The sequence below is a fragment of the Prenolepis imparis genome, unplaced genomic scaffold, assembly GCF_030444845.1.
Source record: "Prenolepis imparis isolate NDT839.2.m4 unplaced genomic scaffold, iyPreImpa1.0 SCAF_1, whole genome shotgun sequence".
Lineage (NCBI taxonomy): Eukaryota > Metazoa > Arthropoda > Insecta > Hymenoptera > Formicidae > Prenolepis > Prenolepis imparis.
In genome coordinates, this window is record NW_028141159.1 from 12,332 (window position 1) to 37,255 (window position 24,924).

The 24,924-nt window shown below is 33.7% G+C and overlaps 1 protein-coding gene across 14 annotated transcripts; it reads left to right on the forward strand.

Moving 5' to 3' along the window:
• The first annotated feature begins 258 nt into the window (after positions 1-258).
• LOC145939873 (uncharacterized) lies at positions 259-12,384 on the forward strand. Of its 14 annotated transcripts, none has more exons than XM_083044518.1 (6): positions 259-1,241; positions 1,437-2,538; positions 8,726-8,869; positions 10,306-10,503; positions 10,688-11,065; positions 11,826-12,384. In XM_083044518.1, the coding sequence occupies exons 3-6, from the start codon at positions 8,789-8,791 to the stop codon at positions 12,108-12,110; spliced, it is 942 nt and encodes a 313-aa protein (XP_082900644.1). In that variant the 5' UTR covers positions 259-1,241; positions 1,437-2,538; positions 8,726-8,788; the 3' UTR covers positions 12,111-12,384. The 14 variants fall into 14 exon arrangements, 13 of the variants coding, with proteins under 13 accessions (XP_082900644.1, XP_082900649.1, XP_082900633.1 ...); XM_083044523.1 differs by having other exon boundaries at positions 259-1,236; XM_083044507.1 differs by having other exon boundaries at positions 259-1,033; positions 1,237-2,538.
• The last annotated feature ends 12,540 nt before the right edge of the window (positions 12,385-24,924 follow it).

Consider the following 24,924-nt stretch of genomic DNA (forward strand, 5'->3'; position numbering starts at 1 on the left):
AAGGTCGACACATTACCTGACCGACTTACCGACCGAGCACAGTCGGTAAGGTTACCGATACTCAGGGTTACCATCAATGGTACTGGTACTTACCATTGATGAGGATAAGAATAATAGATAGATTTAGTTTATTATTTAATCTTTATGTTATTATTAATATTAATTGCGATAGAATAAGCGTTTGTTAAACTGTTAGCGGTAAGCGCGAACAATATATAATATAATATTTATGTTTAAGACGTTTGTGCGCAATTATAGGAGGCGCTGGCGTAAGGAGCTCGCCATCTTGCTGAGTGGGGGCTCGCTCCTATAAAAGGAGAGCCGCGAGAGGGACCGGGGCTCATTGCTCTCGCGACCACCGACGTGCACGTATGAGTCAGTCGTGCAATATTAAACAAGGAATAATTTTATTTTATTTGTACGCAAGTTTTTATTTTGTTATTGGAAGTGACGGGAGATATACATATATATTTAGTTTTATATTTTTATAATAAATATTTTATATTTATAATATAAAACGAGTGTCCGTTCATTTGTCCATCGACGAAATCCTGTGCGCGGAGACGTTTTCAGTGACACCTGGACAGATCCTGAGGCATAGACGGGAAGCTGCCACATCCTGGCGATTCCTGAAATAATAATTAACACGATTAATTATTCATAACGCGTGTGACGCGAGTGTTGCGTCATTTCATATGACGAACAAGGGTGACAGTTGGTTGACGTCATCTTGTGCCTTTGTCTCTGACAAAGGAAACTACGCAGTACAGCGAGCAGTGAAGCGGTAAAGGTGCTCATCTGCAACAGGGGTTCTCATCCTGGGGATCCATAAATCTTGTCGGGAGACAAGGTGAACCACGTAGCAGTGGTGACCATCTGGAACAGGGGTTCTCATCCTGGGGATCCAGTGGTCCTGTCTGTAGACCAGATAGACAACGCAGCAGCGGTACTCATCTGGCGAAGGGGTTCTCATTCCGGGGATCCAGAGATCTTGTCCGTAGTCTAGAGAAACGGACTGGCGACCGTGTTAAAGGTAGGAAAACTGCCTAATTATCATAACTCCCGAACTCTCAAGACCCATCGTCCGGTCACAACCTAACCTAACCTGGTTCTGTTGGGACCCCTTCGGCTGTCTTCTCCTTCATCGACGGGCTTGGTGATCGTTTCTGTGGCTTGGACGGCTCCCTGTTGGTCGCGGCTGTGGCCATCCTCATCACTTGTACCTGCGGTTGCAAGGTTAGGTAATATATATATATATTATAATATATTTACCTAATACCTAATATAAGGTAATATATATATTATATATATATATATAATACGAGGGTGGTTTGAAAAGTCCGTGCAAAGTCAGAGAGATGGCACCACTGGTGCGTATCGGGGTTATTTTTAGTTAGTAGCATCTCTTGGAAGAACACACACCATGTTTCAGCCAGATCGGTCTATTTCTCTGTGTTTGGCGTTCGTTTGAATCGAGAAAGTCGAGTGATTTCCAAAAAATGGATGAAAGAGAATTTCGTGTGTTGATAAAACATTACTTTATGAAAGGCAAATCGCCTCAGAAGACTAAGGAGAAGCTTGATTAACATTATGGTGAATCTGCACCTTCGATTAGAACAGTTTATAAGTGGTTTCAAAATTTTCGGAGTGGCCATATGAGCTCATGTGACGCTGAACGTTCTGGACGCCCTATTGAGGTCACTACTCCAGAAATCATTGATAAAATCCATGATATGATGATGGATGATAGAAGAGTGAAGGTGCGCGAGATTGCTAGTGCTGTGGGCATCTCGAGTGAACGGGTACATAATATTTTGCATCAACATTTGGGCATGAAAAACCTATCCGCAAGATGGGTGCCGCGATTGCTCACAGTTGACAACAAACGAAATCGTGTGAGGTGTTCCAAGGACGGTTTGCAGCTGTTTCAGCGGAATCCACAGGACTTTAAGCGTCGTTTCGTCACTGTGTACGAAACATGGATACACCACTACACGCCTGAGACCAAGGAACAGTCCAAACAATGGATTGCCAGCGGGGAGTCTGCACCAAAGAAGGCGAAGACCGTTCTTTCGGCCGGGAAAGTTATGGCGACTGTCTTTTGGGATTCGCAAGGAATAATCCTCATCGACTATTTGGAAAAGGGCAAAACTATTACAGGTGCATATTATTCATCGTTATTGGACCGTTTGAAAACCGAGCTGCAAGAAAAACGTCCACGATTGGCCCACAAAAAAGTCCTTTTCCATCACGACAACGCACCAGCTCACTCATCTGTAGTTGTAGCCGCAAAGTTGATGGAATTAAGGTTCCAACTCGTTCCGCATCCCCCCTATTCTCCAGATTTGGCTCCCTCGGACTACTACTTGTTCCCCAATATGAAGAAATGGCTGGGGGGAAAGAGATTTTATTCAAACGAGTAGGTGATTGCGGAAACGAATGCCTATTTTGCAGAGTTGGACCAATCTTATTATTTGGAAGGGATCAACAAACTGGAGCAGCGTTGGACGATGTGTATAAGCCTACGATATTCAACCAGTAGGTCAAGTACACAAAATTATTAATTGATAAAGATAAATATTATTATTAATGAGAATAATTAATTCATATTATTAATAACAGAATATTATAGAGTAACGATAAACACGCATCGGCGCGATACACGAGTTATAAGTTGTACCCGTGCCGAGCTTGGCCGTTACGCTCCTGATGAAAAGAAATGCATGTATTGCCGATGAATATTTACGTTCAAATCTATATGGACGTAGCAAAAAGTGACTCTACGGTTGCGTTCGGAAACGTCATCGAGTGCATTCCCTCTCTTTCTATATCATTTCTCTCTCAGTGATATAGAAAGAGAGGGAATGCACTCGGTGACGTTTCCGAACGCAACCGTAGAGTCACTTTTTGCTACGTCCATATAGATTTGAACGTAAATATGCATCGGCAATGCATGCATTTCTTTTTGAGGATATCAATCATTATATATATATGATAATTATATGTGTAAGAGTATATATACATTATCTATGGCCGGTATTCATAGTCGGTTCTTATATTTAAGAATGTCTTAAATACAATCTTAAGATGTGATTAACCAATCACAGAGCCGTATTTGCATCTTAAGACATTACTTAAGACAGTCTTGAAATAAGAAGGGACTATGAATACCGGCCTATATCATTTCTCTCTCAGTGATATAGAAAGAGACGGAATGCACTCGGGTGACGTTTCCGAACGCAGCCCATGTATGCAATGTATACATGGATTTCTAACCTAAGATGATCGATAATGTGGAATTCAAAATGTTAGTAATTACCATTCGATAATCAGTCGGTAATTACCAACATTTTTAATTACAAAATAGTGGCGCTGCTTTTTTGTCGGAGTTCGTCGTTCGCTCGGGGATCCCCTTAACAACAAGAAATAATTTGTTTGAAAAATTAAAATATTAATCTAGTTTAAATAATATGCTGTAATACTTTAAACTTGTTTAATATTTTTTATTGTCTGTGTATTTCTCTCTCTCTGTTTATTTCTAAAAAAAATTAATCTAGTATAAGATATTATAACATATTATTTACAACATATCACTATTTTAATTTTTTAACATGTTATTTTAAAATTTAATTAGCATATTAAAACGCTTTAATAATATTCTTTGACAAAAATCAATTACTCGAGGCCTTTATTTGCTTGGTAAATTTTCATAACATGTTACAGACTAAAGATATTATATTACAAATAATGTTATAATGCTTTAAACTGTATTGATATCATTGATAGTTATCGGCTGATTTCTATCCAAAGAAAATATTATTCGCGTCTGAGGTATTGTGACATTATTTACAACATGTTACTATTTTCATATCATTAATATATTATTTCAAATCAATCAATTGACGCATTACAAATATTTCTCGATAGAAATCAGACAATTATGGCGTTAATTTGCAAATTAAATTTTAAAATAATAACATGTAAATATAATATATTATAATATATTCTAGTTATTTATACTCTATTAATATTTTTTGATTTATCGGCTGATTTATGTCTAAAAGATTAATGGAATTTAAATAAACGTTATATTATTTCATTTAAATATCAATCTTTTTAATATAAAATTGAGAAATAGCGCGCGCATAGGTCGCGCTTGTGCTGTTCTTCTAGTTTGTTAAGTACTGCCGTTCTGCGTAAAGCAAATTACAGCACCATTGTTCGACTTTTCGATGATTCCATTCGAAATCCTAGGTGAAAGTTTTGATAAAGATTTGATTTTACTTTTTATATCAAATGCTGCGCCGTATATGATGAAAGCAGTTCATGCGATACAGATATTTTACCCAAAATTAACACTCTTGTCTCACACTTGATCCGCAATCGATAACTAGACAATGGGGAACATGGCTTGATGCTGTAAATTATTGCGCGACCAATTTTGAGAAAATTGTGCGCATTATTGATACGTTGGCCGATAAAGAGGCTGCTTTGATTAAAATTTCAATAATTTTTACTTTTTGGAGCATATCTCAAGTGCTTGAAACCAAGTTTTTACAGCATATTATTGATTGCTCTACTAGTAATAACAAGTTAACGAATAAATAATTTGTATACAGTACATCAACATTTAACATGTAATATCAATTCACATTCTTGATCCGTTTTAGATAAATGTGCACATGTGTTTACATTTTTTATAATGTTTAGACATTTCTTATTTTGCTGCATTATACTTCTTTATATCGTGTCTAATTTTTAATTTTTAATATATCAAGATATACATGTACTGAAATTGCAAGATTTAAATTAAAAAATATCCATTTTAAATATTTATAATATATATTTCTATATTTTTTATACGCACACATACACACACACATATATATTATATATAGATAAAAGTAATCGATACATATTACAAAGAATTAATAATATAATAATCGCTGCAATTTCAATTACTTTATTAGAGAATCTCAGTAACAATTGTAAGGTACAATAATAACACTCGGAAAGAGCAAGATGGAAATTGAAAGAGAGAATGGATTTTCTCGATCGTCTAGTGAAAGTACTTCAAACTCGGTTCATGTACTCAACCTCCTCCTCATCGGGTATATCACGAGGCAAACTCTTACCAGTGGACTTAGTATCATCTTCACCACTCGTCAACTTCCTGACCTAGTCTCTATTTGGTTGAATAGATCTGGTCACTGTGCGCGGTGTGCATCGTATAGAGATGGTTTGAAGTCAAGACAATAATTATATCTTAAAATACTTATTGTTTGCAGATGGGGTAAATAGCACGTTTTCAGTGTGTGTTACATTTTAAAATCTGCGAGAAAATTTTTTGTCAACTTTCAAGGTACGTGTTATCTTGGCATTCTTTGTTGTTTTGTTATTTTGTTTTTTTGTTTGTCGTTATAATATATATAGTTATATATAATAAACTTTTTGTATAATAATACTAGGCATCTAATATTTATATATTCATTTCTTGTTCTCATTTATCTCTTTCTAAAATATCATTAAATTATTTCAAGAAAAAATTTTTAAAAAATATACATTTATGTGTTTATATTACATAACATGTTAAATAAGAAATTAAATTGGTAATCATGCAAATTGATGCTCAATTGTTTTTTAGACGATTTTATCCATCGTTAAGATTGATACAACTAGCTCTTATTAAATTAACAACAAAATAATTCTTAATCAATTTTTGTGAAATGAACAAATCAAATCATTGATTGCGCTTGTTATATGTGCTTGTTAGTATCATATTTATCTTATTTCGTTGAAAATAGAAAAGAAAAAATAATTATTTGTTCGATATGATATTCCACATAAAAATCGTCGGTTTTTTTAGCTATAAAATTTGCAAAACACGTTTGCCGAGACTATATTCGCGCCGACAATAATAGTTTATTTTTAAAAATTTACTTCTCATGTTACAAAATATATCTATAAAAGACTTAAGAACTGTTAAAGAAAGGAGGAGAAACGTCATGTCGAAAAATTGTAAAATTATTGATATTTAACAAAAATAAAAGTAGAATTCAAAACGATTCTTCAAAATTATATATCAACAAGATTCTTGCGCAGATTTTGAGAATTTAAAATTATCTAGTTTTATACTCCCTACAAGTTCATATAATAAAATATTGCGTAAAGTTATGATATCGGAAGATAAAATTCTCGATCGTATGTAATATATTTTTGCAAAGCCATATACCGATTCAATGTAATTCCTCGACTTTCTTCGATTACGCGTACATATCTGTAGATGTGTTCTCCTGTAGTAATAATCTTACGTTCGCGTAAAATCTGAACCGCGAGAAAGCGAAAGTGTTTGCTGAGAATCTAGGCAATACGGACATCCGGATGGATGATTTAATACAAGCGCGAATTAATGCATGTGTGGTGGAACAGCAAAATATCAAAAATAGCTCATCCTTTCGTTTAAAAGGCAATTTAAATTTGCTTTTACTTTAAACCACAATAGAAAAATATAGAGCCATATATGTATATTAATATTAAACTTTTAATTATATAAATATATATTTCTTCGCATTTATTACTCAATTTTTAAAATATACTTGAATTATGCCTTCTTTAAATTGAAACTAATATTTATCAGTTTTATACAATTATTCAGATACATCATGTTTTTGTAGATTAAACTTGATTACAATTTTACCTATTCTATCATATCTTTAACGTATTTCTTTCATTTTATTCAAAGTTTGCGATAACTTGATCCGTTGGTATTGTTTTTATATCTGAAAAATATGAGATAAGCGATTACCATAATTATCATTATCAAACGACGGAGTCAATTTGTTCATACATTAACTTTAATTTATCTGTATTATCCGCGACATACCCAAAGAATAAAGAGTAAAAAAGTAGCATTTGCCTAAAAAAGTGAAGCCAGAACTGTACAAACTATGACGTCATACATAAGTGACATCACATAATGACGCTAATTTCACATGTTCAATTAAATTGTTTGTGTATTGCACTCGCTTCATGCACTATTTTACACACACCATTAACATTCTTATATTAGGTAATCGTGAGATGACGTAAAGTCTGCTATCACGAACAAAGTATGACATAGTCGGCATCATCCCCCACTCTCAAAAATTCAGCAAATGCTTCTTCCTTTACTCTTTATTCAATAGGCATACCGCACTTTTATCATTGTGTGTCTCATCATAAATAAAACTTGATTTCCAAGTTAATTCAAGTTATTTTTGTAAAATGAAGCGATAAATTTCAGAGTATCAATGTTTTCGGAAAATTCTTGTTAGAGATAATATGCCAAATAAAAAGTATCACAAAGTAGAACTTTCATTGTGACGGAGAAAGGTAAATTCGCACGAACAAATTTACTCTACCGTGACAGATGCGTTAAAATTAAACCTGTCTGTATAATAACATAACAAGATTGATAATAAGTTGTCTGTTCGCCGCTCGAAATCTAGTTTCAAGAGAATGGATCCTTTCAACTGCTTTCATTAGTATGGTAACAGTCACTATATATATTGATTTTTGAAGTTAAATATATTTTTACAATAATTATAAAATAATGGCTATCTTTGCGTAACGCTAAAGAACTTGATATTATTTTCAAAAAGTTTTAATTATATATTTTAATATTTATTATCATATTAATTACAATTGTACTAATCAGCGTTTTAAATTGGGGGAGGGAGGGGGCGGGAGGGGCGGGAGGGGGGAGGGGGAGGGGTGTGGAGGGGAGGGGTGAGAGAGGGAGGGAATGAGGGAGAGAGAGAGGGAGGGAATGAGGGAGAGAGAGAGGGAGGGAATGAGGGAGAGAGAGAGGGAGAGAGAGGGAGAGAGAGAGGGAGAGAGAGAGGGAGGGAGAGAGAGAGGGAGAGAGAGAGAGAGAGAGAGAGAGATATTATACTATTTTTATCTGTGGATGAAATCTGATTAGACTATTTTTATCTGTGTATAAATGAAATAAAATGCAATTTATATTATTGGAAACAAACTATAAACATCTAAAATATATTCTTTTGTAAAGTTGAATAACTAACTTTTCATCCAAGATACTTTTGCATATACAATATAAGGCTATTGTGATACGATATTCTATATTTCTCGCTGTGTAAATATATCATTCCCTCTAGTAAATTTATAAATATGGAAAAAATTTAGAGAAACAGAAATCTATAAAAATGGAAGAATGAATAATACTCTGTTATATAACGATTCAAATTATTGCTATTATATTTTTATATAAATTTAACAAATGTTACGATAAAAATGTAAGACTCAAGGCGTAATACAAGATGCAAACAAGTTTATGCGAATATATATATAATATGTAATCTGTGCATATCTCATAAAATATACGGGATGGTATATTTATTCATAATTATATAAGGAAGCGATGAGTTGTTAAACGAATGGATCGTAAAAGCACGGCATTTTTCGATATACGGCAAAAGAGTCTTCCCGCATAACAATCAACGCACTAGCATCTTTTCCATTACTGTATACTGCGGTTATAGCTTGTATACTAGTCATGCGTATCTATTACGCAATGTACGCGAGTCTTTCTCTCGGCCGAAAGATACGATCGATACAGATATCCACAAAAATATGTTTCCAGCGATCTGATAAAATTAGATGACTTTGGCGAATACATTACGATTAAAAAGATATTTTTTATAAAACATGCTTTATGTTTCAGATCAAAACAATCATATTAGAAGAATACGCGATATAATTGCAAACATCGAATGAGACGTTCACTATGAAAACAATTAGACAAGTATATTGGTATTGCTTGCTACTGACAATCACGCTATTGTTAGGACATGTTGAAACAGAAAAGGTCAAACATCTAGATAATTATTAAGAATTTGAATAATTGATCTCGATAACAAATATAATTCGCGCGATAACTTTTTTTAAAATGTGACCACATACATATATACTATTAATAAATTAACTTATTTAAAAACGTGAGCATACTATTAATAAATTAACTTATTTAAAAACGTGAGCATACTATTAATAAATTTACATACAGCTTCAACATTTAGAATTTTTAACTTTAATTAATGTCTACAATTATTCTACTGTGCACACGCGCACGTGTAACTGATCATCATAGAGTCAAATTGACATTTATCAATAAACAATGAAGAGTCATAGATGTAATTCACGTGAAAGTAATCGATAAAAGTAGCAAAATGATTATTTCATGTTACAGTGCTGGCAAAAAGTTCGGAAACGGTTAAAAATATTGATTTATTGGAAAAATGCTTAACACCATGGAATAGGGCTTAAAAATATCTATTAGATGATGGTATTCATTCGACCTTGGGATGACCTTGAAAAATGCTATTCTCGTCAACATAAAAATCTTAAATGGAAACCCCCATTTTTTATTACATATTCTTGTAACTTAGCTCGAGAGCTTTCCAAAACACTGTAACAAAGTATGTTTCTCTTACGTACTATTTGACTTAATAAGGGTTGAAAGTTACAGTATCGCCGGCATACGCATTACCGATGTACTACGAGCTACGAGAGATGTCCCACGTGAAGGTTACTTGTATTTACATCTCATGTGCGTGCGTGTGTGCGTGTGTGTGTAATTAGATGAAATTAAAAAAAAAAAAATTAAATGTAAAAAAAAAACACGCACGCACACACATAAAATGTAAATAAAAGTAACCTTCACGTGGGACATCTCTCGTAGCTCGTAGTACATCGGTAATGCGTATGCCGGCGATACTGTAACTTTCAACCCTTATTAAGTCAAATAGTACGTATGAGAAACATACTTTGTTACAGTGTTTTGGAAAGCTCTCGAGCTAAGCTACAAGAATATGTAATAAAAAATGGGGGTTTCCATTTAAGATTTTTATGTTGATGAGAATAGCATTTTTCAAGGTCATCCCAAGGTCGAATGAATACCATCATCTAATAGATATTTTTAAGCCCTATTCCATGGTGTTAAGCATTTTTCCAATAAATCAATATTTTTCAAGATTTTTAACCGTTTCCGAACTTTTTGCCAGCACCGTATATTACATGCAAGATGTTAAATAATTTTTGGTGTATAATATTCTGGGGTTATAGAATAATTGACACATTTTCCAATGTGTATAAAATATTGCATAATCTATTATCGAAATAATAATCGACAATTGTAGTAAATATCGCAATTTGCAATATATTATTATCAAAAATGTGTATATACATTATTATCGGTGTTAGCAAATTTTGTGCCTAATTGAAAAAGATGATTTGTTATTGCAGCAAAAACGTCAGATTTTTCGAGAGCAAGTGTTACCAGCATTGGGTGGTAAAATTCCACAAGAAGCTTTCAAAACGGATCGCTTGGCGCTGAATCGATTGAACAAGGAAGGTATTACCGTACCTGATGGTATCGTCTTAGATGCTCGTCATGTCCATAAACATGCTCATTCCGATCAAAAAATGCCGGAAATAATTAAGGCATGTTTACATATATACAATATATAATTAATATATTGTATATATTATTAATTGTAGAATAATGTTTATTTCTATCAAAGTCTTTTGAATTATTACATTTTATTTTTTATTAAAATTAAATACAAATTTTACATAGTTTATAGCTAACGATTTATATATATATATTGATTTTAATCTAATCAAGGTCTATCTAACATCAGATGGTCGATATGTACCACCGGAAGGCCAACCTCATTATAATCACCCGAAAACCGTCGATACAACTTACATTATACGAAGACCGTTTACGCAGACAAATTATCAAACGTTGAACAATTTTGAAAACATTAAATTTCAAAGTTATTCAAAGCCACAAATCTATTCGAATTATAGACAATTCATACCGATAGTACCACCCATCAAACCGGGTATTTACAAGCCTATTGTAACGCCTTTAATACTACCGGCAAATAAGGATTGGTTTGATTTATCAGACTGGGGGATGAAATATGATTGGGACACCATATATGAACCATTTGACGATTACTTTGTTAATAACATCGCGCTCTTCGATTCGCATCAGGTAATGTCTTATATCAATAACTAGATTTTTATTACATAAAATATAACATGATTTCATGTATCGGAATAAAATTTTTAATAAATAAAATCAATTAAAATATATACGTTATTTTAATATTTATAAAAAGGATAAAATACTAGCTTTATTAAATTATCTATAATAAAGTATCTTAAATTTATAGAAAGTTGCATTCTCTCTTTTGATTAAATATTTTAAAATCTTCATAATTACACTGTACACAATTTTTTTATTGTGCAGCATATTTATTGTAATATGTGTATATATATTGTTGTGTTCTGCTAGCCGACTTTGTTGATAAACAAAGTCACAATCCGTCTCTCACGCACTCACTCACTCGCGCCAAAATAAATAATGTTCTCGTAAGAAGCGAAGAACTTTTAATAACAAATAAACATAAACCAATACAAGAGCAAATAGCATAATCTTAATCACACGTTTGACCAGCTCGACAGCTGTCATAAACTCTCTCTAATATGGCGCTTCCAAAACAACCAAACGCCGGTTGTTAGACAACAACCCTCCTTAGCAACGATTCCCAGGAATGTAACTCTTAACCGCGGGGACGCAGTATCGCAACAATATATATATATATATATATATATATATATATATATACATATACATACAATTATATACATAAACTGTGTGTGTGTGTGTGTGTGTAATACAACAAAAATTTTTCTATACATATTAATGTTAGCAAAGTTACGTATTATTAAACTGACACATTATTTACTAGATCATCGAGGATTATCAAGGATTTCTTAAAGAATTTCATAAACGATCATTGAGACACGTAAGCTCAAAAAGTGACATCATGAATCAACAACTTCGCCAAAGTCGACAGTACCAATATTCGAAACTATCTCCAACACTTTATCAAAAAGTCAGCTCGAGTATCACCAATTCTCACAATTCTGCCTATACAAGTATCGCAAATACACCGGAAACTTTTTCTTGCAACGAGAGGAAGGAAATGTTTGTAGACATCGAAACCAAGTGCCAAGTAAAATTGGCTCGTTAACTTTTCTTTCATATTTATATGCATTATTTTTTTAAAGTAAAAGGAAAGAAAACTCAAGCTCTAAATCACTTGAACCAAATTAAAGGATATAAATGGACAAAAAAACTTGGAATTTTAATTAAAATAAAATTCTTTTATTTGTGTGTGTGTGTGTGTGTGTGTTTGTGTGTAAAATAATTATTGAATATCAAATTGACATTATACTTGATAAATAAAAGTTTTTCAGAATATATACATTATGTATATATTCTGAAAAACTTTATTTATTTATCAAGTATAAAGTCAATTTGAAAGTCTAAAAATTAATTGAAGAAAGAAACAATCTATTAGAGCATAATAAATGTATTGCGTATGATACGAGTTTTCTCGTGCGCTTCTTTACCTATATAAATATGATTGATATATACGTTGTACATAACTTATCATCATCTCTATACATACATATATTCACTAATTGATGAAAAGCGATCAAGTGAGAGATTTTACAATATTATTCAATAATCATTGGTTAAATGGTTAAATATTGTATAAATAAGAAAAATATCTTTGAATCTTGCATGTCTTGCGCGCGATAATTGATGCGGATGCTCTATTTCTCTAGAAAATTTATTTCAACTTTGTAAACGTTTCATATGATCGAATCGCTGGATTTCATTTTTCACGACATCTAATATTTGCAAAGACATGTTGGGTAACAGAATTTGATTAATTGTATCGCGTCATGATGTTATTTCCAACGAGTGATTTCACAACTCACAATGATGTGTATTATATCCATCCAAATTTTTACACGCGATGCAATGTAATTTAGATCAATGTCTATTATGTTCCAGTTATTCCTTTAATGAAGCAGCCGACTTGAATTATATTGCAAAATCGCAATCCTCGAACGATGCTGCGATTTTCTCGTACGATACAAATGCAAAGGAGACCTTACCAGTTATATTAATGAAAAGAATCCATACAATTATGAGTAGATTAAGCAATTATAATTTGCTAATTATTCAATCACTTGCATGCTGTCGTAAGCAAGTTATAGCGATTATAAATTAAAAAACATAATTGATAATTTATTTCCATCTCTGCTTGGTTACTATATGTATTCGGCAAAATAAAAGATTATAAAGATTTAAAAAATTAAAAGATTATTATGAAATAAAACAAATGAAAATAATTTATAAACTATAGCCAGAAATAATAAAGTTGCAAACAGAGAGAGAGAGAGAAGAATCAAATAATATTAAAAAATGTTTCATATTTTTTCTTACTTTTTCCATATATACAAAAGTATAGGCTTCTACAAATTCAGAATTCTGAAATCGATATAGTTTGTAAAAAAAAAAGAAATTAGTTTTATTTAAAAAACCAGGTTGACCTTCAAATGACCTTGAAAAAAACGATTTTAGTTAAAATTCAAAATTAATCAACTTTTTTCCCTTCGAAATCTTTTAATTTAACTTTTGTATAAAATATTTTGTTGCAGCTATTGTTTCTGCAATATATGTATATACAGACAAAAATTACAAAAGAAAAAACATATGGACATGATTTATATACAATTCTATAGCGTTATATATAATTTTATACGGACCTTTTTTTCCCGAGTGTATCAACTAAAAACTGTATTTTGCGAACCAATTACAACGAATGATTTCATACAGTGCAAACAGTAAAACTAATTGTAAAATTAATATTCGATTATATTCCCCTTTTCTCTATAATATATAGGATATATGTTAGGCTCAAAGACCGAAAACGCTCACTGAGCGAAAAAACCGATCACAACGCGTTCTGACTTTTCAAATTCAGCCACAACGCGATATTTGTGTCGTGGCACTTTCAAAAACGCTCATAACGCGTTTTGACATGTTCAAAAAGGCCACAAAGCAAAATTCGTGTTGAGATTCTTTTGATAATCGACCAAAACGCGTTCTGGCAATGTGAAAATGCCACAACGCGTTGTGGACGTTTATTGATGTAGCCATGACGCGATGTGATAAAAATAAAATTATAAAGAAAATTAACAGTTAACCTTATTAGTTCTATGGCTCTTACAATAAAATTTAACACAATTAAATTCTGATAGAGAAATTTTCATTAATATTTTTTTTACTAAGAATAATATAAAATACTATTTAGAGTTGGTCTTTTTGTAGGAGTTCTTTTATTAAAAACAAATTTGCAATCAATTGAAAAAATTACTTTAAAATTAATGTTTTTATTTGACTAAAATATACAATGTTTTTTTATATGTAGGTTTCAAGGATTAATAATAAACATAAAGAATTAATATTTGGTCCCTTTGTGAGAATTATTACATTAATATTAGATTGTCACAATAACAGTTTTTGTAAAAATATATAAATTATTTATTTTTGCAAGAACTGTTATTGTGACATTTGGAATTGCACTTTATATTTTTGGAGAGACATTTGCATTTTTTGTCAATGCAGTATCTTTTACAGTGGCAGCTTATAAAACCTTGCTTGCTTCCGGATGACAACATAGAAGCCGAACGAAGAATTAGTGAAGTCGAGGGCACGTCTTGCAGTTTAATAAAGTTGCTCTCAGCAACTGTAAATTCATTGCGAGCATAAAGTCGCTCAAGGAGCCCTTCTTTGGTATCTAATTGATAAAGTCTTGATGAATTAATTTCGGTAACAACAGCTAAGACATTTCTGGGAGCTGTGCGTCCTCTGTCAACGTCAGGCACTTTAACCGCAACATTAGTTCCAATAGCAACTTCAGGAAATTTTGAATTAGAAAATGAAATCATTTTTTGAGCTTGCTATTTTTGACCAGATTTAGCACATTCTCTCTCAACGCTGATACTGTTCTTCCTTATACAAAGTTTGCAAGTAACGTTGTGTCCGAAGCCCTCATTATTCTCATCACTTTCTCCGCAAATAACGTGAACATATTGATGACATCCTGAGCACTTGTGGGCTCCTGAGGTTTCATTTTCACAAATCACACAATACATTTTGTTGTCATCTTTTTTTTCTAATACTTTTGTAACCTCTCCAGTTTGAGGTCTATTTTTATCTTCACTAGGTTGTTCGTTGATTTCTTCATCAATCTCATCTTGATCATTGTTCTTTACCGAAGAAAGAAGTTGTTCCAATTCTTCTTCAGTTTCTATAGAAGTGTCACAGGAAAGAGAGGAATCCGCAAGCCCGATCTCTTGTGCTGATCCGAACATAGCTTCATAAGGACTTCTCTTCATTACTGAATGGAGAGCTCGATTCTTCTTACTTTGAATAAATCGGAGTCCTTCAGACCATTTTTCCATATTATTGTCAGCCATCCACGCTACCAGCATGTCACGAACATCTTGGTTCGACCTTTCAACCGAACCCTGACTCTGAGAATGTCGCGGTTTGCCATTAACAAGTTTCATTCCAGGCCACATATCAGCCAAACTTTTAATTATTTTATTTACGAATTCACGACCATTATCGCTTTGAAGTATACATGGAGCACCGAATAAACAAAATATGTCCATAAGTTGGTAGGCCACTTCTTCAGCAGTTTTTGTCTTAAGAGGACGAAGAATTGTAAACTTGGTTAAATGATCTTGATAATTCATAATGAATCGGTAATCTTTATCTGGCTCTTACTGCATGTCAATCAAATCTACTTGACATCGCGAGTTCATGTAATCAGATAGAATAAGTTGTACAACTAATCCATGTTTTGATATCTTTTTCTTTAATTGGCATTGTTCACACAAAGACAGAAAAAGATTTATTATTTCACGAGTAACATTACAATATTTCTTTTTTAATTCAGCTTCCATAACTGAAAAGTAAATAAGAATAATGTAGAAAAAGATTAGATAAATACAAATTATTAATTATTTACTGACTATGAGACTAAAAACTTTATTAACTTTATCAAACTTATTAACTACTATAAATTTTATTAATTATTATTTATTATTATTATACTTAATTATTATTAATTATAATTATTAAGTATAATTAAAAACATTTTTGAAGTATAAAAATTATTAAATATATTAAAAAATAAGATAATTAAAAATATAAAAAATAATTAAAATAATAATTAATTATAATTACTATTAATATATTAAAAATTATTAAGTATATTTAAACATGTTAGGTATAATAATTATTATTATTAATTATTATTATATTTAACATATTTAAATATACTTTACGACATCAATATTGTGCCAAAAACATCTTGAAATTCGTAACGTTATGTAAGTTTGTATCAAATTTAGTCAAATTTCAAAAATGTACTTACCTCGTGTTCTTTTATGTCCTACATTAAGATGTGCTGCCTCTAATACATTAAATAACTCATCTGCCTTACAGAAATAGCGAATTTTAGACTCGTCCGTACCTTTAGAATCACATTCAATCAGTTTTTCAGTATCACCAATTTTTAAGATGTCATATCGTTTTATACGACGATACTGCTTTGACGATAGCGATTGTTTATTTTTTCGAAGTAACTGAGTTTCTTTTACTTCTACTAAAGTAATATTTCGTACCGATCATTATCAATAAAAATACTTCGATCAGTGCTTGTCTTCATTAACTCACTTAATTTATCATAAAAAATCTGCTTCTTAGTAGACATAATTAGCGCGCAAACCAATAATATGTCCACACTCTACTATTACAATACGCTAAATGAAGTGATGAACTCGAACGTACACGCACCGGCAGGACACATAGCGACATGACTACATCAATAAACGTCCACAACGCGTTGTGGCATTTTCACATTGCCAGAACGCGTTTTGGTCGATTATCAAAAGAACCTCAACACGAATTTTGCTTTGTGGCTTTGTAACGAGACCCCCCGATGCCCGCTCGAACACCGGGCGGAAGGCTGTGCTCGGCGAACACCGGCCGGGCGATGCAGCGGGCGCAATGCGCCACCATTTATTAATACACGCAAATCGGGCCATTTGTTTAAAATCCGTCCGGCGCACCGTACCGAAAAACAACGACTTCACGAAACGACCCGAGCGCTACCGAAGACGCGCGGAAAATCCCGAACTCGAAACCGGGTCGCTTAAAAAGAGCGATCCGAGACGGGAAGAGAGCACTCCGGTTCCCGATCCGCTCTCACACACATCTCCAGCTCCGATACCGATTCCGATAAGCTCAAAGACGGATAAGCCAGGGGGTCGGGCGTACTCTGCCTCCGGTGGAAGTTCCCACCCATGCCGTTCTGACAGCATTCCGAACCAACTAATCTGACCACGAGTAAATGACCACAGGGGTCGGGGGTGCCCGGTTTCTATCGAGAGTTCTCGATTCGCGGAAACGCTCGTATCCCTCCGTACCCCGGCACTGGACAGCAACTCAAGGTAGGGAGTTCCCCGCCTTGGACGGGAGTTTCCGTCGCCAGTTGTCATCCCGAAACCCCGTAAAAATCCCGTAAGAATTCACGCGAGGAAACTCGCGAGAACACGAAATATCGAAACGCGCGAACCAACACGTCTAATTCGATATATCGAACGCTCTCTCGGGCGCGAAGAGAGAGCGTGAAGAAAAACGCGAATTCCGGAGCCACGTGCTCGGCCCCGCCGCGCCCCGCTTCACGAGCCGTCACCGCTCGCGCAATAACATAAACACGCTTGAGACAGTGCAAAAGCCGGCCCTTTAAAGTATCGCTACCCGAGCCTAGGGGCAATAACCTCGCGACCGAAACATATAATCGCGAATTTCTGCTATTCTCTCGCCGATTTATTCCGATGTATCTAGCCGAAGCATTTAACGTATCATTTATGTAATTATAATATTATATCACGGATCTATTTTGATGTATTTAGCGGAAGCGTTTACCGCATTGTTTCTTTAATTATAGTAATATTATCCCGCGAATTCTTTAATGTATATAGCCGAAGCGTTTAACGCACTATTTCATTCAATATGTTACTCTTAGATTGCGGATTATTTTGATATAGTTATCCGAAGCGTTTAACGCATTGTTCTTTACGTGTATTTCGATTATATCGCGGACTATTTTGATATATCTATCCGAAGCGTTTCACGCATTGTTTCTTTAACTGAATTGATAGTACCTCGCGAATTATTATCTGTACCCAAGGTGTACGAAACATTATTTTCTTTACTGAATAAACTATTTATTCATTTGCATATTAAATGACCGTCTTGTGTTTTCGCCTCAACCGTTTTCCCGAACCTTGTGATCCCGACTGAACGAAGTCCGGCCGTATCGGGAAAAACGGCCCGTTACAGCTTTTTTGAACATGTCAAAACGCGTTATGAGCGTTTTTGAAAGTGCCACGACACAAATATCGCGTTGTGGCTGAATTTGAGAAGTCAGAACGCGTTGTGATCGGTTTTTTGCTCAGTGAGCGTTTTCGGTCTTTGAGCCTAACTTATATACAAAATATATAATATATAATATACTATATATAATTAACAAAAAAATGATATATAAATTTTATTTATTTCTCTGAATATATTATATCGATCATGCCTCATCCTAATAATTTATTCGTAATCTCTTCTTTCGATACCCAGGACTGTGATTGAGAGAAAATAATTTTTTATATAAAATTGTATATCATCATGCACCTTTATATGTAGAATTGGGGTATATGAAATATTCTACAACATGTTATTTTCTATAAATAGTTTTATATATTTTCTAAAAAAAGTTAATGTATTAATAAAAGGAATAACGCAAATGGCGTTAAACGAGGCTTGCGGTAAGCATATTTTACAACAACCGACCTCTGATGATTTCTTTCGGATTTTTTTGCTGTAGAAATCAACTTTTTTTAACGACAGACACAGTACAGACGACGAGATCAGTGAGATAGATAGATGGATCTTTTATTATACATGTTTAATTTAATATTAATAAAATAAATAAACTTACGAATCATGTTATTGCGTAGTAAAACACAAACTTTACATGATAAAGAGACAGAAAATATATATCAACATTGTAATGTTTGCTTGTTTTATTGGCTTTCAATAATTGCTCTTATTAAAGTGTATCAGTCTATTTATTTTTACTCTATTGCACACGTTACTTTTTAATACATGCTTCAATCTCTCTCCCTCTGCCATCCTCCACAGCTCCCTCTACACGCGCACACGCACACACGCACACACAGAGCCGCGGCCATATATTACATCTTCCTCTTTTTTTTTTTTTACAAATACCTAGCCGGCCGTTTAACAATCCTGCCACTGCGTGTTTTTAGAACAAGTTCGCTGGAGCTGTTAGTCTTCTGATCATTCATCTTGGAAGAACTTGACTGGTTACTTTCAATGGAACTGTCAGTTTGAGAATTAGCAGCATCACTAGTATCGCTAGTTGTCAGCTTACAGTCTGTATCTGAGTTTATCTCTGAGTCTTGAACGCGATTGTACTCATTAACAGATTTTCTCAGGTGGAATGTGTTTTGCCTGAGAGTTTCACCATTTTGGTCCTGTATGGTAAATGATCGAGGATTCGAGTGTGGACTGATAATTTTCGCAGGCTCCCAGAAACCCTTCTTATACACTACCGCATTATCTCCCTTCTTAAAATTGTGCTTCCTTATTCTAACATTGCGATCATGATAATACTTATATCTAGCTTGCTGTTTTTCAATATTTTTGTGAGCTGATGTAGTGACTAGTGGTTGTAAAAGTTTATTGTGAATAGGCAATTTTGTCCTTGTGAGTCTGCTCATTAGTATTTGTGACGGAGATTCCTTGAGTCCTGTTATAGGACAATTTCTGAATTCAAGTAATGCCATATTTAAGTCACGGTTATCGTCTCGACATTTCTTAATTAATCTTTTAGCTACTTGTACTGCTCGCTCAGCCTGCCCATTGCTCCGGGGATAGCAAGGCGAGCTGGTTATAATTTGAAATTGCCATTCTTTAGCAAATTGTTGATATTCTGCTGAGTTGAATGGCATATTATTATCACATAACTAATTTCGGAATTCCATGCGTCGCAAATACTGGTTTCATCCTACAGATAACCTCTGATGAGGTTTTATCATTAAGCGGTAGTATTTCTAACCATTTTGAGAAATAATCTTGCATTACTAAATAACTTTTACCTCCACTTTCACAAATATCACACGCTACTTTATTAAACCGAACGTGAGGTATGTCGTGTGGGATTAACGGTTCTTTCGCCTTTTTTGGATCTATAACATTCGCATATTCTACATTTCGCAATCATATTTTCAATATCAGTCTAAAGCCCTGACCAATATATATCGATTGTCTCGCGCGGTTTTTTGTTTTCTCGACACCCAAATGAGCTTCATGAAGAAGATTCAGTACATTTTGCCTAAGATCACTAGGAACTATCAATTTATATAGTTATAGAAGATTAGACCTTCTTCTACAGTTATATCATTTTGGTATTTAGCATAAAATTGGACACATGCATCCATGTTTTTCTTATACTTTGGCCATCCATTTTGATAATACTCAATTAATTTCCTAAGGCTACCATCGTTTTGCGTTGAGTCTCTAAATTGTTTCTTCCTCTCATCATCAGTTATACCCAGTCCAAGGCTAACAGAGTGAACGACCTCAGCAATAATCCATTCCGTATTATGGTATCCTATCTTTGATTCGTAATTTCGAGATAAAAGATCAGCTATATGCATTTGTTTGCCTTGCACATATTTTACATTTAAGTTGTATTTTAAGAGTTTTAGTTTCATTCGCTCTAGTCTGAACGATGCAATATCCAAAATTCTTTCAACATTAATTATGCTAACAAGTGGTTTGTGATCTGTAACCACATTGATCCTTCTCCCATAAATAAATTGATGAAACTTATGTGTGCGATACACTATACCCAACATTTCTTTTTCAATCATAGCGTAGTTTTGTTCTGCATCATTCAGACTACGCGAACCGTACGCTACAGGTTTGCCTTCCTGCATTAAACAGCATTTTAAACCAGATTTGGATGCGTCTGTTTGTATTGTAATTTCTTTATTTGAGTCAAAATTTACCAGCATTGGTGCCTTCGTGAGCATTCTTTTGATTACATTCAGAGTGTTTCTATGTATTTCAAACCATTGAAACTTAACACTTGATTTTAAAAGTTCCCTCAGTGGATTTGATACTTCAGCTAGGTTCGGAATATATTTTCTCAGATAGTTTATCATACCGAGTATACTTTGTAATTCCTTTTTATTTTGTGACTCTTTTAAGTTACTTATTGCTTGTACTCTTTCAGGATCTATAGCCATCCCTTTGCTCGTAAACATTTGACCCAAATATTTAACTTTATCTTGTCGGTACTGGATTTTATTCGGATTAAATTTAACACCTAATTTTCGCGCTCGCGCTAAAACTTTATCCATTATTTGATCATATTCTATAAGAGATTTTGCAGCAATTAGTAAATCGTCAAAATATATTTCTACTCCTTTAATATCACCAAAATTTTGTTCATTTAAGTATTGAAAGTATTCAGGTGCCATATTTAACCCGAACGGTATAGTCTATTAAATTTCCAACAGCCTAAAGATGTACTAAAAGTACATAATTCGCTTGATTTCTCTTCAAGTTCCACATGCCAAAACCCGTCTTTTAGATCTAATACAGAGAATACATTTTTCCCACTTATATTTTCGGATATTTCTTCGAGTGTCGGAATAGTGACATATGGATGACACTCAATTGCTTCATTTAAATTCTTAGGATCTAGACAAATTCTTAATGACTTATCCGCTTTTTCAACAATCACAACATTACTAACCCATCCCTTCGGCTTATTTACTTTTGAAATTATTCCTCTATTCTCTAAATTCTTTAAAGCTTTGCTTAGTCTGTCTTTTATACACTTTGGAACTCTCCTTGGTGGATTTGCAACTGGGTTACAATACTTTTTTACATCTATTGAACACTTGTTAGGAAATTTGCCTAACCCCGTAAACAGATCCTTATTAGTTTCTATGAATTTACTTTTTGTACTTTCAGTCTCTAATTCATCTATTCTTTTAATAAAACCGAATTTCACTGATGCTTCTCTTCCAATGATTGGGTTGTCTTCCACGTTGACGATAATAATAAAATCTTCATATAGTTCTATTCCTCGAACTTGACACCGCAGGTTCACAGTACCAATAACTTTTATCTCAGATCCGCCATATGCTCGCAACATGATGTTTGTAGGCTGGATCTTGAATTGTTGTCCATTTTTTTGAAAAGTCTGTAGGGAATTACATTAGTGTCAGATCCACTGTCAATTTTTAAAGGAGTTTTCATATTCTCAATTTTAATAATAATCTCATACCAGGCCTTGATGCTGTGGACGCCAGTAGAAATAGAGTCTGTGTAAAGAATATCTTCCTCTAAACCACTTGCCCCCTCAGCTTGGATATCTTCAACTTGTCGGACTCGACAGCAATTTGCAAAGTGGTTAAGCTTACCGCACTTGTAACACTCCTTTCTGTAGTGTATCGAACACGAGACTCGTATGTGGCGCACGAGTGATCAGAGTGAGAGAGAGTGAGAGAGAGTGAGAGAGAGAGTCGGAGTGGGAGACTCGAGGCGAGAGACGGACAGGCGAGCAGTGTTGAGAAAGAGACTGACAAGTAGACATTAGCTTGTAGTTAGAGGAATAATTATAATCAGATATTGCAAATTAACACGCATTCCGTTGATCATTGCACTCCCGCTCATACCCCCTCCTACATACACAACACTTTCCATATGCTGGACACTGTCGTGGGCCATGCTTCCGTGCACAGCGTTTGCAATTGAATGTCTCTGATGTTCCCACTGATTGTGAAGACTCATCTTTCCCTCTCACATTTGATCGCTCAGTCTTCTTTTTTCCTTTCCCTTTAGTGATTACTGCTACTTGCGTAGTCCCTTGCTCCTGAAGATTCTTAGCTTGAGCTTTCGCAGCCTCTGCGGCTCTACAATGATCCGATGCCTTCTGCAGAGTTAAGCCTTCAATTCTTAGTAGTCGTTCTTGCACAGAGGCATATCATAAGTTCCCAGTACGATCCGATCTCGAACCGTTTCATCTGTCATGTTGTTAATAAACTTACATGTTCTCGCTAGTTTCTTTACGTCCGTTAAAAACTGTTCAAAGGTCTCACCTTCTTTTTGCACTCGTTTATAAAATATGTATCTTTCAAACACCACATTTTTCTTGGGCATACAATAATTCTCAAATGCGCTCATAACTACATCTAACTTTTTTTTTATCCTCTGCATTAAGGTTAAATGTATTATATAGTTCAATAGCTTCTTCACCAATTAGGTTAAGAAAGATTGCTACTTGCACCTCTTGAGATTGAGTGCTCTTCCCCGTGTCGCCTTCATATATATTTCAAAATTTTGTTTATATTTTCGCCAGTTTTCACTAATATTTCCCTCTAGGAGAAGGCTTTTTGGAGGTTTAAAGCCTTCCATCATATCGTTTTCTTGAGACGTACCAATAATTAGGTTAGGTTAGGTTATCTAGTTTTCCTTCTGAATTTTTAGTATTGTAGGTTACTAGTCCAGCCTATAGTTCACAGGTTACCGATACGACTGCGTTATGTAATGTTTGCTCGTTTTTTTATTGGCTTTCAATAATTGCTCTTATTAAAGTGTATCAGTCTATTTATTTTTACTCTATTGCACACGTTACTTTTTTAATACATGCTTCAATCACTCTCTCCCTCTGCCGTCCTCCACAGCTCCCTCTACACGCGCGCACACGCACACACGCACACACAGAGCCGCGGCCATATATTACAAACATTTTATCTTTATTAATATTAGCTTTACTCATTCAATAACAATGTTATATTTGAATCAACGATAATTGATGCGTAATTATTAGAGAGCTACTTTATTAATTTATTGCAACAATCCGAAAAGACCGTTTTACAACTAATAATTACAATGTGCAGAAAAGTAAAACGCGCAAACATCTTTTTAACAATAACAAAATTTAATAATGTGCAAGTAAAAAGTGGAACATTCCGATTAATAAAATTGCCATCCTTTTAGACTTACAATCGGTGTTGTACGCTATTCTGAATTTTTCTTTATTAAATTATAAACCGTGAAATAAATATATATTTTATTATAATCGCTAAGAAAGATAAAAGACTTTTGTTCTAATATATATCGTATAAAAATTTATTTATAAATTAATTATATTAATTTCAAACTATATGCACAAGGAAGATTTCATTTACGTTTTCATTTAAAAGTCAAGGATATAAATTTTATGTTTGCATAGCATTTATAAATTGTACGTAAAGTATATATAATAATTATACATATCCTCTACAGCACAAAATATTGCTATGATATTGCATTGATATTTATCAATATTGCGTCATATTACAAATATTGCAGCAATATTGTGCAAATATTACAAGTTAATATTTTATTAGAGATATCGCAAAATATTAACTGATATATCAATAACGCAATCGTCTAGTTTTTTTATTTGCCGCTATGTGACGCGCAACGCGCTATTTATCTCGTATCAAATTTTTGTCACGAGAATTATATATATATAAAGTATAAAGCGTGCAAAAAGTGACAAACTATTAGAATTAAATATTTAAATCGGTTTAATCACTCATCGATACAATCCCAACACATGGGGAACTCGGATATCAGACCGATTGTTGAAAAATCAGACGATTAAATGTCCGAATAAATGAAGAATGTAAGAAATATTCTAGAATATTTTATAAATATTGTATTTACGTTGCGGAAAAATATATATCAGCGCATCGTTGCGGAAATATTAAATATTCTGCACAATATTGTTTAAGAGTGTACATGTCTATATTATTGCAAGCTTTCGGGAA

What these genes read in the sequence shown, in the direction of transcription:
- LOC145939873 (XM_083044504.1), top strand. Translation starts at nt 8,789, where the DNA reads ATGAAAACAATTAGACAAGTATATTGGTATTGCTTGCTACTGACAATC. An exon ending in AAATGCCGGAAATAATTAAG is followed by an intron (nt 10,504 to 10,687) that starts GCATGTTTACAT and finishes AATCTAATCAAG; the next exon opens with GTCTATCTAACATCAGATGG. An exon ending in CGCTCTTCGATTCGCATCAG is followed by an intron (nt 11,066 to 11,825) that starts GTAATGTCTTAT and finishes ATTATTTACTAG; the next exon opens with ATCATCGAGGATTATCAAGG.